This window comes from Dryobates pubescens, chromosome 21 (assembly GCF_014839835.1).
Source record: "Dryobates pubescens isolate bDryPub1 chromosome 21, bDryPub1.pri, whole genome shotgun sequence".
In the NCBI taxonomy this organism is placed as follows: Eukaryota; Metazoa; Chordata; class Aves; order Piciformes; family Picidae; genus Dryobates; species Dryobates pubescens.
This window is the reverse complement of record NC_071632.1, coordinates 1,788,312-1,805,908: the sequence shown is the minus strand read 5'-3', so window position 1 is coordinate 1,805,908 and position 17,597 is coordinate 1,788,312. Positions and strand designations below refer to the sequence as shown.

The following is a 17,597-nucleotide window of genomic DNA, read 5'->3' as shown; positions in this document are numbered from 1 at the left end:
GCCTGCACACACACACACTGAGCCTGCACACACACTGAGCCTGCACACACACACTGAGCCTGCACACACACTGAGCCTGCACACACACTGAGCCTGCACACACACACTGAGCCTGCACACACACACTGAGCCTGCACACACACTGAGCCTGCACACACACACTGAGCCTGCACACACACACACTGAGCCTGCACACACACTGAGCCTGCACACACACACTGAGCCTGCACACACACACTGAGCCTGCACACACACTGAGCCTGCACACACACTGAGCCTGCACACACACTGAGCCTGCACACACACACTGAGCCTGCACACACACTGAGCCTGCACACACACTGAGCCTGCACACACACACACTGAGCCTGCCACACACACTGAGCCTGCACACACACACTGAGCCTGCACACACACTGAGCCTGCACACACACTGAGCCTGCACACACACACACTGAGCCTGCACACACACTGAGCCTGCACACACACTGAGCCTGCACACACACACACTGAGCCTGCACACACACACTGAGCCTGCACACACACACTGAGCCTGCACACACACTGAGCCTGCACACACACTGAGCCCGCACACACACTGAGCCTGTACACACACTGAGCCTGCACACACACACTGAGCCTGTACACACACACACTGAGCCTGCACACACACTGAGCCTGCACACACACACACTGAGCCTGCACACACACACTGAGCCTGCACACACACACACTGAGCCTGCACACACACTGAGCCTGCACACACACTGAGCCTGCACACACACACACTGAGCCTGCACACACACTGAGCCTGCACACACACACTGAGCCTGCACACACACACACTGAGCCTGCACACACACTGAGCCTGCACACACACACTGAGCCTGCACACACACTGAGCCTGCACACACACACACTGAGCCTGCACACACACACTGAGCCTGCACACACACTGAGCCTGCACACACACACTGAGGCTGCACACACACTGAGCCTGCACACACACACTGAGCCTGCACACACACACTGAGCCTGCACACACACACACTGAGCCTGCACACACACTGAGCCTGCACACACACACTGAGCCTGCACACATACACACTGAGCCTGCACACACACTGAGCCTGCACACACACTGAGACTGCACACACACTGAGACTGCACACACACACTGAGCCTGCACACACACACTGAGCCTGCACACACACACACTGAGCCTGCACACACACACACTGAGCCTGCACACACACACACTGAGCCTGCACACACACACTGAGCCTGCACACACACACACTGAGCCTGCACACACACACACTGAGCCTGCACACACACACTGAGCCTGCACACACACACACTGAGCCTGCACACACACACACTGAGCCTGCACACACACACTGAGCCTGCACACACACACACTGAGCCTGCACACACACTGAGCCTGCACACACACACTGAGCCTGCACACACACACTGAGCCTGCACACACACTGAGCCTGTACACACACACTGAGCCTGCCTGCTGCAGCAGCTGCACAGCAGAAACCCAGCTTTGGCTTCATTCTGGTTGCATAATTTTATTAAAACAAGGCACAGTTCCTTTCTGGCATTCCAGTTTGCATCCCAGTGTGCATCCCAGTTCACATCCCAGTTTGCATCCCAGTGTGCATCCCAGTTCACATCCCAGTTTGCATCTCAATTCACATCCCAGTTCACATCCCAGTTTGTATTCCAGTTTGATCCCAGTTCACATCCCAGTTTGCATTCCAGTTTGCATCCCAATTCACATCCCAGTGTGCATCCCAGTGTGCATCCCAGTGAGCATCCCAGCTCATATCCCAGTGGACATTCCAGTTCACATCCCAGTTTACATCTCAGTTTGCATCCCAGTTCACATCCCAGTTTGCATCCCACTTCATATCCCAGTTTACATCTCAGTTTGCATCCCAGTTCATATCCCAGTGTGCATTTCAGTTTGCATCCCAGCTCCCATCCCAGCTGACATCCCCCTTCCTCCTCTCCCGTTAGAGGGTGGCATGCTCGTTGCGCTCGATGTTGGACACGAGGTCCTTGGTGTCGCTGGTGCCAGGAGCTGGCTCCCCGTTGAAGTAGAGGTTGTTCTCAAAGCTGTCACTGGAGGGCAGGTGAGCCTTCCTCCTCCTGTAGAAGAGGTAGGCTGCCAGGCTGCTGCCGGCCAGGAGGAAGACGACAACAATGACTACGACTCCCGTTTTACCGTGCTCCAGGGCACGGGACCTCTCGTCCTCTGTCATGGCTGGAAACAAAGACAAAGCCGTCAGGAGGGCACCAGGGGAGCTTGGGCACACAAGCTCTTCAGAAACCATGTCCTGGTTTTGTCAACATGATGAGAGGCAAAGGTAGCAACAGAACATTCATTGATTTCAATATGCTAAGGGACTTAGGGTTGCCTCACACCTGGGCAGGGAACGGTACTCCACCACGGTACTCCACCACAGATTCCACCAGGGAACGACAAGCTCCTAGGAAACATGCCTGGAGCTTGGGTAGAGCAGGAGGTGGCAGAGCCATTGACCAGGTCATGGTTCCTTCTCTCTACCATCTGACCTGGGGCTGGGGTTTCCCTGCTGGAAGGACATCATCCTTACCCTTGGGAGGCATTTCAGTCGGTGGCATCTCGGCTGCCGGCGACGTCTCCACCGCTGCCGTTTCAAACATGGAGAAAGAATTCTGTTATTGCCTTGTTCTGCTATTTAAGGCTGCAGGGTTTATTTCTACCTTTGGAGCAGCAGACTGAAAACCATATCCAGAGGAGTCTATGTTGAGACAACACACCAGAAAACAGTGACAGCCTGTGGGCTTCATCCACGCGGAGGTACCGGCACCTACCAAAGGGCACAGCACACTCCGTGCTGTTCCGGCCTCATATGTAGCATCAGGTGGGAAGGGATGCTCAAAGGGCACCTTGCCCAACCCCACTGCAGTCAGCAGGGACACCTCCAGCTAGAGCAGGATGCTCAGGGCCACAGCAAGGCTGATCTTCAATATCTCCAGGCATGGAGCCTCAACCACCTCCCTGGGCAACCTGTGCCAGTGTTCCAGCACCCTCCTGGTGCAGAACTTGTTCCTCACATCCAATCTCAGTCTGCTCTGCTCTAGTTTGAAGCCATTGCCCCTGGGCCTGTCCCTGCAGGCCTTTGCAAACAGTCTCTCTGCAGCCTTCTTGTAGCTCCCTTCAGGTACTGGAAGGTGGTTATTAGGTCTCCCTGGAGCCCTCTCTTCTTCAGGCTGCACACCCCCAGCTCTCTCAGCCTGTCCTCATAGCAGAGGTACCCAAGCCCTCTGATCATCTTCATGGCATACTCTGGACCTGCTCCAGCAGGTCCATGTCTCTCCTGTGTTGTTATCTACATAAACTAGCAGAAGAGAAGGAACTTCAAAAAGCTGCATGGAGACAGAGCCTGGCATCAGTATAAAAGCAGAAGGAAATGCACCCAGCATCTTCAGGACAGAGATGATCAAGAGTAATTCTCAATGCAATCAGGAATTCTTGCAGCAGTTGTTCTACAGATTGATTGATTGTGGGACAAAGGTCATGGGAGACCTACCCAGGCAATGAAGTCACTCATGAACTCCAGGATATCTGAGCATGTCTCAAAACCAAACTGAACTGCTTGTTGACCAGTTAGATTTTAATATCTGGACCATGAAATCTGACTCTGAAGACCAAGGTCCCCATCCTGATCAATACCTTTATTGATGATCTGGAGGAGGGCATTGAGTCCATCATCAGTAAGTTTGCAGATGACACCAAGCTGGGGGCAGGAGTTGATCTGTTAGAGGTCAGCAGAGCGCTGCAGAGAGACCTTGCCAGGCTGGACAGATGGGCAGAGGCCAAGGGCAGGAGACTGAACACATCCAAGTGCCAGGTTCTGCACATTGGCCACAGCAACCCCAGGCAGTGCTGCAGGCTGGGGTCAGAGTGGCTGAGAGCAGCCAGGCAGAGAGGGACCTCGGGGTGACAGCAGCTGAACAGGAGCCAGCAGTGTGCCCAGGGGGCCAAGAAGGCCAAGGGCAGCCTGGCCTGCATCAGGAAGAGTGTGGCCAGCAGGAGCAGGGAGGTCATTGTGCCCTGTGCTCAGCACTGGTTAGGCCACACCTTGAGTCCTGTGTCCAGTTCTGGGCTCCTCAGTTTAGGAAAGATGTTGAGCTGCTGGAAGGTGTCCAGAGAAGGTCAACAAAGCTGGGGAGGGGTCTGGAGCACAGCCCTGTGAGGAGAGGCTGAGGGAGCTGGGGTTGCTTAGCCTGGAGAAGAGGAGGCTCGGGGCAGACCTTCTTGCTGTCTACAGCTGTCTAAAGGGAGGTTGTAGCCAGGTGGGGGTTGGTCTCTCCTCCCAGGCACCCAGCAGCAGAACAAGAGGACACAGTCTCAAGCTGCACCAGGGGAGGTTTAGGCTTGAGGTGAGGAGAAAGTTCTTCCAGCAAGACAGAATGGCCATTGGGATGTGCTGCCCAGGGAGGTGGTGGAGTCACCATCCCTGGAGGTGTTTAGGAAGAGCCTGGATGAGGCACTTGGTGCCATGGTTGAGTTGATCAGATGGTGCTGGGTGATAGGTTGGACTGGATGATCTCTGAGGTCTTTTCTAACCTGGTTAATTCAATTCAATTCAATTCCATTCAATTCAATTCAATTCTATTCTATTCTATTCTACTCTATTCTATTCTATTTTGCTATCAGGACATAAGGTCAGTCTGTAGAGAAATCTTGACTCAATGCCTCATGTTTCATTCTGGAGCATCTTTTGCATGAGGAAAGGCTGAGAGCCCTGGAACTGTTCAGAGCTGAATAAAAGGTTCCCAGGAGACCTTATCAATGTGTAGAGTATCTGACATGGGAGTGTGAAGTGACAGAGCTCTTCTCAGCGCTGCCCAGTGACAGCCCCAGAGGCAGTGGGCACAAGCTGCAGCACAGGAGGCTCCCTCTGAACCTCAGGAAACACTTTGGTGCTGTGCAGGCCACTGAGGAGTGCCATAGCTGCTAGGCAAGAGGGAAGGGTGGCCTTTGATCCCAACACTTGTGACCTTCATCTGGGACAGTTCTGGATGGAGAATGAAAGTAAAGTGCCTCCTTGCTTGGCAGGCAGAACGTGACAGGACAGGTGAGGGGCCTGCGAGTGGATTGCTGCAGCGTGTCCTGGAGGAGCTGCAGGGATCAGGGCAGGCATCTGAGTGAGGAAGAATAATTCTGCAGGCCAGCAGATTTCTAAACAGGGAGCAGCATTGCTCTGCTCCCCAGGCTGGCAGAGGAAGTGGGCATGGGTCAGACACTGGATGTGTCTCACTCTTCCGAGTAAACATTAGTAAGGGTTTGGATTTTGCAACACATGCTGCAGGAAACAGGAAGAGAGGAGCACTGGGTGTCCTCACAGCCAAATCTGCACACTCAGTTCCTTCAGGAAGGTTCAGCACGTTCACATCATGCTCTTTGCTTTGCTGCTCATTCATCTGCCCTCTCCAGTCAGAGAGAGCAGAGGGGAAAGGGCCACAACTGCTCAGGAATTCACAGCTCAGGAATGCTCCAGCCCTGCTCAGAAGATGCCAGCACCTGGGACTGCCAGGGGGAAATAAGCAAAGGGCAGAGCAGAGGGAAGACCCTGGGGCATAGCTGAGAGCATTCTGCCTGTGCAAGGCACAGCACTGACACACTGCTTACTCAGCCACCCGAGGTACAGCATGCACCAACTCCAGAGTGGCCATCAGGGAGTTAGGAGAGGAGCACAGGTGTTGTTTAAAGCCATCCTGAAGGGACTTGAGCACAAGCCAGACCTTGTACCTCCTGACATGAGAGAGTGCTGGGCTGCAGCAAGAGAAGTGTGGCCAGCAGGGCCAGGGAGGGGATTCTGCCCCTCTGCTCCACTCTGCTGAGACCACAGCTGGAGCTCTGGGGCCAGTTCTGGAGCCTCTGTGCCAGGAAGGCTCTGGAGGTGCTGGAAGGTGTCCAGAGAAGGGCCACAAGGGTGAGCAGAGGGCTGGAGCTGCTCTGCTCTGGAGACAGACTGAGAGAGTTGGGGTTGTGCAGGCTGGAGAGGAGAAGGCTCCCAGAAGACCTAATTGTGGCCTTGCAGGATCTGCAGGGGGCTCCAAGAAAGCTGGGGAGGGACTTCTGAGGGTGTCAGGGAGTGATAGGACTTGGGGGGGGGGAGGGGGAGGGGGGGAATGGAGCAGAACTAGAAGTGGGGAGATTGAGATTGGCTGTGAGGAAGAAGTTGTTGCCCATGAGGGTGGTGAGAGCCTGGCACAGGCTGCCCAGGGAGGTGGTGGAAGCCTCTTGCCTGGAGGTGTTTACAGCCAGGCTGGAGGTGGCTGTGAGCAACCTGCTGTGGTGTGAGGTGTCCCTGGCCATGGCAGGGGGGTTGGAACTGGCTGAGCCTTGAGGTCCCTTCCAGCCCTGCCAGCTCTGTGATTCCTTCTGTTGGCATCCAGATGTGAAACCCTCAGCATTTAGAGCACCCAGCCTCAAGCCCTCCTAAAGCCTGACATGGGAGCTTCCAACAGTTACACAGCTACCAACAGCAGCCCCAAAGAGCTCCACACCCCCAGCCAGCTGCTCAGCACAGCACTTACTTTTGGGCATTTTACAGATATAGCCTCTGTATGAAGAGCAGTATTTGTTATTCCAGAAGCCAGAGTCTGCATACATCTCCACACAGTGCTCACTCTCATGTGGGGAAGGTTCTCCCACGTCCCAGTTGACAAAATCCACCACGGTGTTGTCCAGCCACAGCCATTCTCCTACATTGGAGAAAAAACATTGGGTATGAAAAAACAAGGCCAGGAAAATGCTCAGGGGGTTGGAGCAGCTCTGTTATGAGGACAGGCTGAGGGAGCTGGGGGTGTGCAGCCTGGAGAAGAGAAGGCTCCAGGGAGACCTAAGAGCAGCCTGCCAGGACCTCAAGGGGGCTGCAGAGAGACTGTTTGCAAAGGCCTGCAGGGACAGGACCAGGGGCAATGGCTTCAGACTAGAGCAGAGCAGATTGAGATTGGATGTGAGGAACAAGTTCTGCACCAGGAGGGTGGTGGAACACTGGCACAGGTTGCCCAGGGAGGTGGTTGAGGCTCCATGGCTGGAGATATTCCAGGTGAGGCTGGACAGGGCTCTGGGCAACCTGATCTAGCTGGGGATGTCCCTGCTGAGTGCAGAGGGGTTGGACAGGATCTTTGGAAATCCCTTCCAAGCCAGCCCAGTCTGTGATGCTGGGATTTCCTTATTGATCTCTGCTCCAAATTTATTGGCTGCCTGAGAAATCTACATTGAGCCAGTGCTGGATGCAGGCCCCCAGACTGTTCAGAGCCTGACACATCCTGCTGCCCTGCAGATGGTGTGTGAATGATACAGAAACAGAATCTCCATGGCTGGAAAGGACCTTCAAGTTCATAGCACCACAGAGACACAGAATGTTAAGGGTTAGAAGGGACCTCCAGAGATCATTCAGTCCAACCCCCTGCCAGAGCAGCAGCACCCAGGGCAGGGCACACAGAACACATCCAGGTGGGGATGGAAAGGCTCCAGAGCAGGAGACTCCACAACCTCTCTGGGCAGCCTGCTCCAGGCCTCCAGCACCCTCACACCACAGAATTTTCTCCTCATCTTGAGGTGGAACCTCCTGGGCTCAAGTTTGTCTCCATTGTTCCTTATCTTTTTATTGTGCACCACCTAAAAGAGCTCGGCCCCCTCCCCTTGCCCCCCAGCCCTCAGCTATTGATAGACATTGATCAGAGCCCTCTCAGCCTTCTCCTCTCCAGACTAAACAGCCCCAGGGCTCTCAGTCTTTCTTCACAGCAGAGCTGTCCCAGCCCCTTCATCATCCTCACAGCTCTCTATTGGACTATCTCCAGCAGATCTCTGTCATTCTTCAATTGGGTAGCCCCAAACTGGACACAATACTCCAGGTGTGGTCTCAGCAGGGCAGAGATAGAGGAGAACCTCCCTAGCCCTGCTGGCCACACTTTTCTTGCTGCACCCCAGGATGCCATTGGCCCCTCGAGGGCGCATTGCTGTCCCATGCAGAATTTTTTGTCCACCAGGACTCCAAGGTCTTTCTCTTTGGAGCTGCTTCCAAGCCCAAGCATCATCTAAACCCAGCAGGGCCACTACTACAGCACAGTTCAGAGAAGAGCAACCAGGCTGGAGAGAGGCCTTGAGCACAGCCCTGTGAGGAGAGGCTGAGGGAGCTGGGGTTGTTTAGCCTGCAGAAGAGGAGACTCAGGGGTGACCTTATTGCTCTCTACAGCTACCTGAAGGGAGGTTGTAGCCAGGTGGGGGTTGGTCTCTTCTCCCAGGCACCCAGCACTAGAACAAGAGGACACAGTCTCAAGCTGTGCCAGGGGAGGTTTAGGCTGGAGGTGAGGAGAAAGTTCTTCACTGAGAGAGTTGTTAGCTGTTGGAATGTGCTGCCCAGGGAGGTGGTGGAGTCACTGCCCCTCGAGGTGTTCAAGAGGGGATTGGATGTGGCACTTGGAGCCATGGTTTAGTAGTCAGGGGGTGTTGGGTGACAGCTTGGACTTGGTGATCTCGAAGGTCTTTTCCAACCTTATTGATTCTCTGGCTCTGTGATTCTGTGACAGCCTTGAGCAGCATACTGACAACATCCCTTTCTGGGAAGCTGCTGTGGCTTGTGATGCCACAAAAGGGAAGGAGGTTTCCAGCCCCAGCTGCCCCAGGCGGGCAGTGCTGCGCTCTGCAGCGCAGGGTGCCTGACGTCAAGCCAGGACTCAACTTCCCCCCACCCTTTTCTCAGGAATTGGTAGGGAGGTTTTGCAGGGCTCATTTCAAAGCCCCCCCCTCCCCCCTTCCTTCCCCAAAGTCTTTCAAACCCCAGCTTTACCCTTTCCCCCCTCACTACCCCCCACCCCCACCCCACCCCAGTGTCTCCTCCTTTCCACTGCCTCTCCACACATGATTTTCCTTTTTAAAGCTCTGCCTCAACACCCTTGTGACCACTGTGGCTCAGCTCTGCTGGGGACTTTCTGTCTCTTCCTTCCTGTTCCCTTTTTCCCTTTCTGTCTTTTAATAGTGCTGTTTATTTAGAGTGATTGTGCCCCTTGTGACTCCCTGCTTGAGCACGTTCTTCGGCTCAGCATCACAGCTCTGCTTTGCTTCCTTGGAAGATTTGGGTTGGTTTTGGGGGGGTTTTGTTGTTGCTGCTGCTGTTCTTGGTGGGCTTGGTTTGTTTTGTTGTTTGGGGGGTGAGGGGGGGGGTGTTCAGTCTGGTGGTTGGCTGCTGGGTTTTTCTAAGCAACTCTCACTCTACAACAGTCTTCACTCTCAGTGCAGCCTGAGGCGTGAGGTGGTAGAGAGCAGCCCTGTGGGAAAGGACTTGAGGATGCTGGTGGGGGAGAAGCTGGACAGGAGCAGGATATGGAGCATGCAGCACAGAAGGCCAAGGGCAGCCTGGGCTGCATCCAAAGCAGCTTGGACAGAGACAGAGAGAGGGGATCCTGCCCCTCTGCTCTGGGGAGACCTCACCTGCAGGGCTATGTCCAGCTCTGGAGCACTCAACACAGGATGGACCTGGACCTGATGCAGCAGGTCAAGAGGAGAGCCATGAAGATGATCTGAGGGCACTGAGTACCTCTGCTATGAGGACAGGGTGAGGGAGCTGGGGGTGTTCAGCCTGGAGCAGAGAAGTCTCCAGGGAGACCTAAGAGCAGCCTGCCAGGACCTGAAGGGGGCTACAAGAAGGCTGCAGAGAGGTTTGCAAAGGCCTGCAGGGACAGGACCAGGGGCAATGGCTTCAGACTAGAGCAGAGCAGATTGAGACTGGATGTGAGGAACAAGTTCTGCACCAGGAGGGTGCTGGAACACTGGCACAGGTTGCCCAGGGAGGTGGTTGAGGCTCCATGGCTGTAGATATTCAAGGTGAGGCTGGACAGGGCTCTGAGCAACCTGATCCAGTGCAGGATGTCCCTGCTGAGTGCAGGGGGTTGGACTGGGTGAGCTTTGGAGGTCCCTTCCAACCCAGCCCATTCTGTGATGCTATCAACTTTCTGTGTCTGATCTTTGTCATGTATTAATGGTTAATACTTGATGAGAGCTGCCCAGCTTCCCCATGATGGCAGCAGACAGCCTTTTCTCATGTCACTGCTCATGTATTCATGTGCCATTTTCAACACCCATCTCAGGCAGCTAGTGACAGTAATTCACTGAACAAGAAGATGTTAAGTGCAAAGCAATTACCATCCACATTTCTGTACATTCCTGTCCAAAAAGCTGACACTTTCCCCTCCAGTGGCTCCACAGCACGAGCCAGGAAGTTAGCTTCAGCTGAGTCTTCCACTGATACCAAAGAGGCACCTGGAAGATAAAGAGAGGGAAAAAAATCTCTTAGAGACATAAGTTTGACAGTGGAAAACATCCTCAGGTTCCTGTCAGATGTGAGCCCTGGCTTTGTCCCTGTGCCCAGTTCTAAACAGAGTTGGAGATTCCAAAGAGAAGCTGGCTCTGGATATTATCTTGGGAAGCACTCTAGCACTGTGGCTGATGTATCTGTTAGAGGGTAGGAGAGAGACCTTGCCAGGCTGGACAGATGGGCAGAGGCCAAGGGCAGGAGATTGAACACATCCAAGTGCCAGGTGCTGCACATTGGCCACAGCAACCCCAGGCAGAGCTGCAGGCTGGGGTCAGAATGGTTGAGAGCAGCCAGGCAGAGAGGGACCTGGGATTTTAGTTGTCAGGAGGTGTTGGGTGACAGGTTGGGCTTGATGACCTCTGAGGTCTTTTCCAACCTTGCTGATTCTGTGATCCTCTCCCCTCAGAGTGGGATGCCATCTGAGGATACTTCCATGGATTGAATGAGTCCTCACCCCCCTTTGGTGAGTGTGCCTTGGGTACTCTGGAGTGGGAGGTTTCCCCTTGCTGATGCATGCTTGCACATCTTGGGTCAGCTTTCTGGACAGAACAGTCCTTAAAGCCTAGGGTGAAAGCTGAACTGGCTGTGGAGGACTGAGTGCCCTGCTGACAGCCAGCCTTGCAATGTCAGTGTGCTGGAAGGGGTGCTGAGCAGGACTGGGTACAAGAAACCCACATCTCTGAGTAGCTGTTGCTGTCTGTTGTGTGGCTGTCTCCATCATGCCAGGTCTTGATTAGTTACAGACTGCATCAGGTTGGAAGGGACCCTCGAAGGTCATCTTATCCAACCCCCCTGCAGGCAGCAGGGACACCTCCAACCAAAGCAGACTGTCCAGGGCCACAGCAAGGCTGAGCTTGAATGTCTCCAGGGACAAAGCCTCAACCACCTCCCAGGACAGCCTGTTCCAGTGTCTCTCCACCCTCACTGTGCAGAGCTTCCTCCTGGTGTCCAACCTAACTCTGTCCTGCTCCAGTTTCAAAGCATTGCCTCTCGTCCTATCCCCACAGCCCCTTCTGAACAGTCCCTCCCCAGCCTGTCTCTAGGTCCCCTGCTGCTCTAAGGTCTCCCTGGAGCCTTCTCCTCACCAGGCTCAACAGCCTCAATTCTTCCAGCCTGTTCTTCATAGCAGAGGTGCTCCAGCCCTCTGAGCATCTTCGTGGTCCTCCTGGACCCACTTCATCAGGTCCATGCCTGCCTTGTGCTGCAGACCCCAGAGCTGCAGCCCAGAGCTGGGCACAGCATGACAGGTAAGGTCTCAGCAGAGCAGAGCAGAGCAGAGGGGCAGGATCCCCTCTCTCTTGAGCTGCTACACTCTCCTACATTCTCTTTGTAGCCATGAGGGAAAGCAAGCTCACCCTGGCCATCTGCTGCCCAGCCAGCACAGTGCCCTGTTAGTCACTCACACAACACTGGGCATTGTGCCAGGATTCACTGCAGGGTGCTCTGGCAAAGTCAAGAAGCATGGAGGCAGCAGACAGAAGGAGCTCCAGGACTTCACAGAGCGTGGCATTCAGCACGGGAGGAGGTGAGCTTCAGCTGTCCGGAGCGTGGGGCTGGGGCCCAGCGGGCAGGCAGGGAGCAGGCCTGGGCTTGGCACTCCACTGCTTTGGCTGCTGAACTTCTGACTGTACTTGTTCTCAGGTGAGGAGAGCACAGTGACAGGGAAGGAAAATCTAAGTCACTTGAATCTCTGCCCTGCTGAGACCACAGCTGCAATCCTGTGCCCAGCTCTGGGCTCCCCAGTTCCAGAGAGACAGAGACCTGCTGGGGAGAGTCCAAGGGAGAGCCAGGAGGATGCTTAGGGGACTTGAGCATCTCCCCTGGGAAGAGAGACTGAGAGCCCTGGGGCTGATTAGTCTGGAGAAGAGAAGGCTGAGAGGGATCTGATCAATGCCTATCAATAGCTGAGGGCTGGGGGTCAGGGTGAAGGGGCCAGGCTCTGTAGGTGGTGCACAATAAAAAGATAAAGAACAATGGAGACAAACTTGAACCCAGGAGGTTCCAGCTCAACATGAGGAGAAACTTCTGTGGTGTGAGGGTGCTGGAGGCCTGGAGCAGGCTGCCCAGGGAGGTTGTGGAGTCTCCTGCTCTGCAGACTTTCAGCCCCACCTGGATGTGTTCTGTGTGCCCTGCCCTGGGTGATGCTGCTCTGGCAGGGGGTTGGACTGGATGATCTCTGGAGGTCCCTTCCAACCTCTCACATTCTGTGATTCTAGGAACCACTGCTGGGCTCCTGACAAACTCTGCTGTGGTTCAGAACTCTGCTATGGCTAAAATGCTACTGGAAAACATCCAACTGCAAGCAACCCCCAGAGTGCAAGCAGGGCCAGCAGGAGAGAGGAGAACATGGACCCTTCCTCTTTTTTCACTGCAGTGTTTATGTTTTTCTGTTTGTTCCTTTTTTGCTGACTGGGATCAGATGTTTGGTTGCTGTCACAAAAAGCTTCATTGCACATCCACAGAGGAGCACAGAGAGACAACTGCAGATGGGGAATCCCTTCCATGGCTACTCACAAGTCCATCACAGTGGCATCAGCCCATCAAAGGCCACTCTCTGTGAGCCCAGAGGAGAGAAGAGGCACAACAGAATCACAGAAGGCTAGGGGTTGGAAGGGGCCTCCAGAGATCCTAGAGTTCAATGCCCCTGTGCAGCACAACAGGCCAGTCAGTCTCACCTCTGAGCCTGGAAAGATCATGGAGCAGATCCTCCTGGAGGCACTACTGACTCAGAAGAATAGTGGAGAGGTGATTGGGAACAGTCAGCATGGCTTCACCAAGGGCAAATCCTGCCTGACCAACCTGGTGGCCCTCTCTGAGCAGGTGACAACATCAATAGCTGAGGGGAGAGCAACTGATGTGGTTTGCCTGGCCCTGAGCAAAGCCTTCGACACTGTCCTGCACCACAGCCTGGTCTCCAGGCTGGTGACACAGGGGTGTGATGGGTGACCACCAGATGGGTACAGAACTGGCTTGATGGCTGCACCCAAAGAGTGGCTGTCCATGGATCCATGTCCTAGTGGAGGCCAGGGACAAGCAGAGTCCCTCAGGGATGAGTCCTGGAGCCAGGCTTGTTCAACATCTCTGTGGGTGCCATGGACAGTGGCACTGAGTGCAGCCTCAGCAGGTTTGCTGATGACACCAAGCTGTGTGGTGCTGCTGACAGCTGGAGGGAAGGATCCATCCAGAGGGACCTGGACAGGCTGCAGAGCTGGGCACAAGCCAACCTCAGCAGGTTCAACAAGACCAAGGGCAGGGTCCTGCAGCTGGGTGGAGGCAATCCCAGGCACAAATGCAGGCTGGGCAGGGACTGGCTGGAAAGCAGCCCTGAGGAGAGAGCCTTGGGGGTGCTGGGGGAGGAGAAGCTCAACAGGAGCTCTCAGTGTGCACTTGCAGCCCAGAGAGCCAAGCAGAGCCTGGGCTGCAGCAAGAGAAGTGTGGCCAGCAGGGCCAGGGAGGGGATTCTCCCCCTCTGCTCAGCTCTGCTGAGACCACACCTGGAGTACTGCCTCCAGTTCTGGAGCCCCTATTGCAAGAGGGACCTGGAGGTGCTGGAAGGTGTCCAGAGCAGGGCCAGGAGGATGAGCAGAGGGCTGGAGCTGCTCTCCTGTGAGCACAGACTGAAGGAGTTGGGGCTGTTCAATCTGGAGAAGAGAAGGCTCCCAGGTGACCTCATTGTGGCCTTCCAGTATCTGAAGGGGGCTCCAAAAAGGCTGGGGAGGGACTGCTCAGGATCTCAGGGAGTGATAGGACTAGGGGGAATGGAATGAAGCTGGAGGGAGATTGAGGCTGGAGGGGAGGAGGAAGTTCTTCCCCATGAGAGTGGTGAAGCCCTGGAATGGGTTGTCCAGGGAGGTGGTTGGGGCCCTGTCCCTGGAGGTGTTTAAGCCCAGGCTGGATGAGGCTCTGGCCAGGCTGATCTAGTGTGGGGTGTCCCTGCCCATGGCAGGGGGGTTGGAACTGGATGATCCTTGTGGTCCCTTCCAACCCTGACTGCTACTATGATACTATGATACAACCACTGGGACAGCAGGGGAAGAACCCAAAGGATGGGCTCACAAGATGGGACATGCTACTCAGCCCCCTCCAAGCCTGGCACAGGATATTCTCAGCACTGAAGTCCAGGCATGAAGCCCATTAAGATGAGTGGCCAAAAGAGCACCTTTCAGACAGAGCAGTTCCACCCTAGGGGGCTGGGATCCAGGATGGGATAAAGCAAAGCATTTCCAAACTCATGCCAACAAAAGAAATGAGAAGAGTGGATGGCAAAGGGTCACACTGCAACAACTGCCACAGCCTTAGGGGCTGAGCTTCAGCCAGAGTGCTCTGTTATGGAGACCCCTCTGCAATGAAAAGTAAATGATGAAGTATCTTCAGCCCAGTGCTGGGCAGATGTTGATGTGGAGAACATAGAAGGTTTAAAAAACAAACCAAAGCCTGACCCTTCCCTCTAAACCACTCCTGTCTAGAGTGGCAACAAGGAATCACAGAATGGTTTGGGTTGGAAGGGACCTCCAAAGCTCACCCAGTCCAAGCCCTCTGCACTCAGCAGGGACATCCTCCACTGGATCAGGTTGCCCAGAGCCCTGTCCAGCCTCACCTTGAGTATCCCCAGCCATGGAGCCTCAACCACCTCCCTGGGCAACCTGTGCCAGTGTTCCACCACCCTCCTGGTGCAGAACTTGTTCCTCACATCCAATCTCAATCTCCTCCCATTTCAAACCATTGTCCCTCATCCTATCACTACAGACCTTTGGAAGCAGTCTCTCTGCAGCCTTCTTCTAGCCCCTTTGAGGTACCGGAAGGCTGCTGTTAGGTCAGGAGGACCCAAGAATGAACCTGAGTGCCAGCAGAGAGAGCAAGCTTCAGGTTACTCAGCTCTTGGTGTCTATTTGCCATGGCTTTCACTGGTAGGTTGATCACCAGTGAAGCCCTCAGCAAGCCAGGCAGTGAAGTTTCATATGCTGTAGACACAGAAATGCAGCAGAATGAATCTTACATCACTTTCCCAGAGAAAGGAGTTGCAAGAATGCAAAATCAACAACAACTCCACTTCACCAACTTACCCAGCCTAGAGAGCTGCAAGTGTCACTCCAGTGGCACAGAGCTGCAGTAACCAACAGGCAAAGAAGAGGAGAAATGCAAATAGATTCAATAAGAGTTAGTGGCTGCTGTGCATCAGGATGGCTACCTCCCAGCAGGGCCCAAGGATGAAGTCTTGGTGCAGCAAGAAAAGTGATGCACCTAGGGCTGGGGAGGTTCTGCTGCCCCTCTGCTCTGCCCTGCTGAGACCACAGCTGCAATCCTGTGTCCAGCTCTGGGCTCCCCAGCTCCAGAGAGACAGAGACCTGCTGGGGAGAGTCCAACAGAGAGGATGCTGAAGGGACTGAAACAGCTCTGCTGTGAAGAGAGACTGAGAGCCCTGGGGCTGTTTAGTCTGGAGAGGAGAAGGCTGAGAGGGATCTGATCAATGTCTACCAATAGCTGAGGGCTGGGGGTCAGGATGAAGGGGCCAGGCTCTTTTGGGTGGTGCCCAGGAATCAGACAAGGAACAAGAGGGAACAACATGAGGAGAAACTTCTTTGGTGCTGGAGGCCTGGAGCAGGCTGCCCTGAGAGGTTGTGGAGTCTCCTGCTCTGGAGACTTTACAACCCCAACTGGATGCATTCCTGTGCAGACTACCTTAGGTGATGCTGCTTTGGCAGTGGGGCTTGGAGTGGATGATCTCTGGAGGTCCTTTCCAACCTCTCCTGTACTCTGATCCTGTGATCCCCACTGCAGGCCACACAGCTCCCCCAGTGTGACTCTCCCACACACCATGAGAGACACTGTGTGTGCCACTGCTGGACAGCCCTTTGTGATCTCCTCTTCAGGCCACACAGCTCCCCCAGTGTGACTCTCCCACACTCCATGAGAGACACTGTGTGTGCCACTGCTGGACAGCCCTTTGTGATCTCCTCTTCAGGCCACACAGCTCCCCCAGTGTGACTCTCCCACACTCCATGAGAGACACTGTGTGTGCCACTGGTGGACAGCCCTTTGTGATCTCCTCTTCAGGCCACACAGCTCCCCCAGTGTTTCCCCCACCATGAAAGACTGAGTGCCACTGCTGGCCAGCTATTTTCCACCTCCTCCCACATGAAGGCAGTAAAAGGGATTCAGCTGCCCTGTCCAGCACTCAGACCATCCTTGAGATCACAGAAACACAGAGCAGATGCTCAGCTTTCCACAAGGGCGAAAACCAAGGCAGAAAGAAGTGCTCTTTGACTGAAGGAGGACACTCACCTAGTCTGAGACATTCTAAAGATGCCTGGGCCCAGTTTTTTGTAGATGAAGATTTAATGTAGTAGCAGTGACCTCGGAAGGGGATCCAAGCCAGGCGTCCTGAGTCAGGGCACTTGCCAGGGAGCTGAGGGGGATCAGTGGGAGCCTCAACTGTTTAAGAAGGTTTAAAAAGGAGAAAGCATCAAATGCAAAGAAACAGCTTCTTGTACACTCTGTTGTCATGAAGAGATTAACAGCATGCTGGAAAACTCAGTCAGGATCACCTATCCTGCTTACAACAAGGAAATAATGGGGAAGAGTCCTACATAGAATCAGAGAACTGTCAGGGTTGGAAGGGGCCTCAAGGCTCAGCCAGTTCCAACCCTCTGCCATGGCCAGGGACACCTCACACCACAGCAGGTTGCTCACAGCCACATCCAGCCTGGCTGCAAACACCTTCAGGCAGGAGGCTTCCACCACCTCCCTGGGCAGCCTGTGCCAGGCTCTCACCACCCTCATGGGCAACAACTTCTTCCTCACAGCCAATCTCAATCTCCCCACTTCTAGTTTTGCTCCATCCCCCCCAGTCCTATCCCTCCCTGACACCCTCAAAGTCCCTCCCCAGCCTTCTTGTATCTCTCTTCAGATACTGGAAGGCCACAAGAAGGCTCCCAGAAGCCTTCTCCTCTCCAGCCTGCACAACCCCAACTCTCTCAGGCTGTCTCCACAGCAGAGCAGCTCCAGCCCTCTGCTCCTCCTCCTGGCCCTTCTCTGGACACCTTCCAGCACCTCCAGATCCTTCCTGGCACAGAGGCTCCAGAACTGGCCCCAGAGCTGCAGCTGTGGTCTCAGCAGAGTGGAGCAGAGGGGCAGAATCCCCTCCCTGGCCCTGCTGGCTACATCTATGAACAGAAAATACCCCAGCTGTGGTGTCAAGAAATCCAA

At 54.6% G+C, this 17,597-nt stretch overlaps 1 protein-coding gene across 1 annotated transcript in view; it reads right to left on the bottom strand.

Moving 5' to 3' along the window:
• Nucleotides 1–1,988: 1,988 nt before the first annotated feature.
• The window catches only part of MRC1 (mannose receptor C-type 1), an 85,317-nt gene continuing 69,708 nt past the window's right edge, over nt 1,989–17,597 (bottom strand). The window contains exons 26-31 of the mRNA XM_054171156.1: nt 16,674–16,823; nt 10,220–10,336; nt 6,607–6,774; nt 5,588–5,593; nt 2,631–2,684; nt 1,989–2,278 (exon numbers count right to left, since the gene is read on the bottom strand). Of these exons, the coding sequence (XP_054027131.1) occupies nt 2,028–2,278; nt 2,631–2,684; nt 5,588–5,593; nt 6,607–6,774; nt 10,220–10,336; nt 16,674–16,823 (746 nt within the window). The 3' untranslated portion in view covers nt 1,989–2,027. The remainder of the gene's footprint in view (nt 2,279–2,630; nt 2,685–5,587; nt 5,594–6,606; nt 6,775–10,219; nt 10,337–16,673; nt 16,824–17,597) is intronic.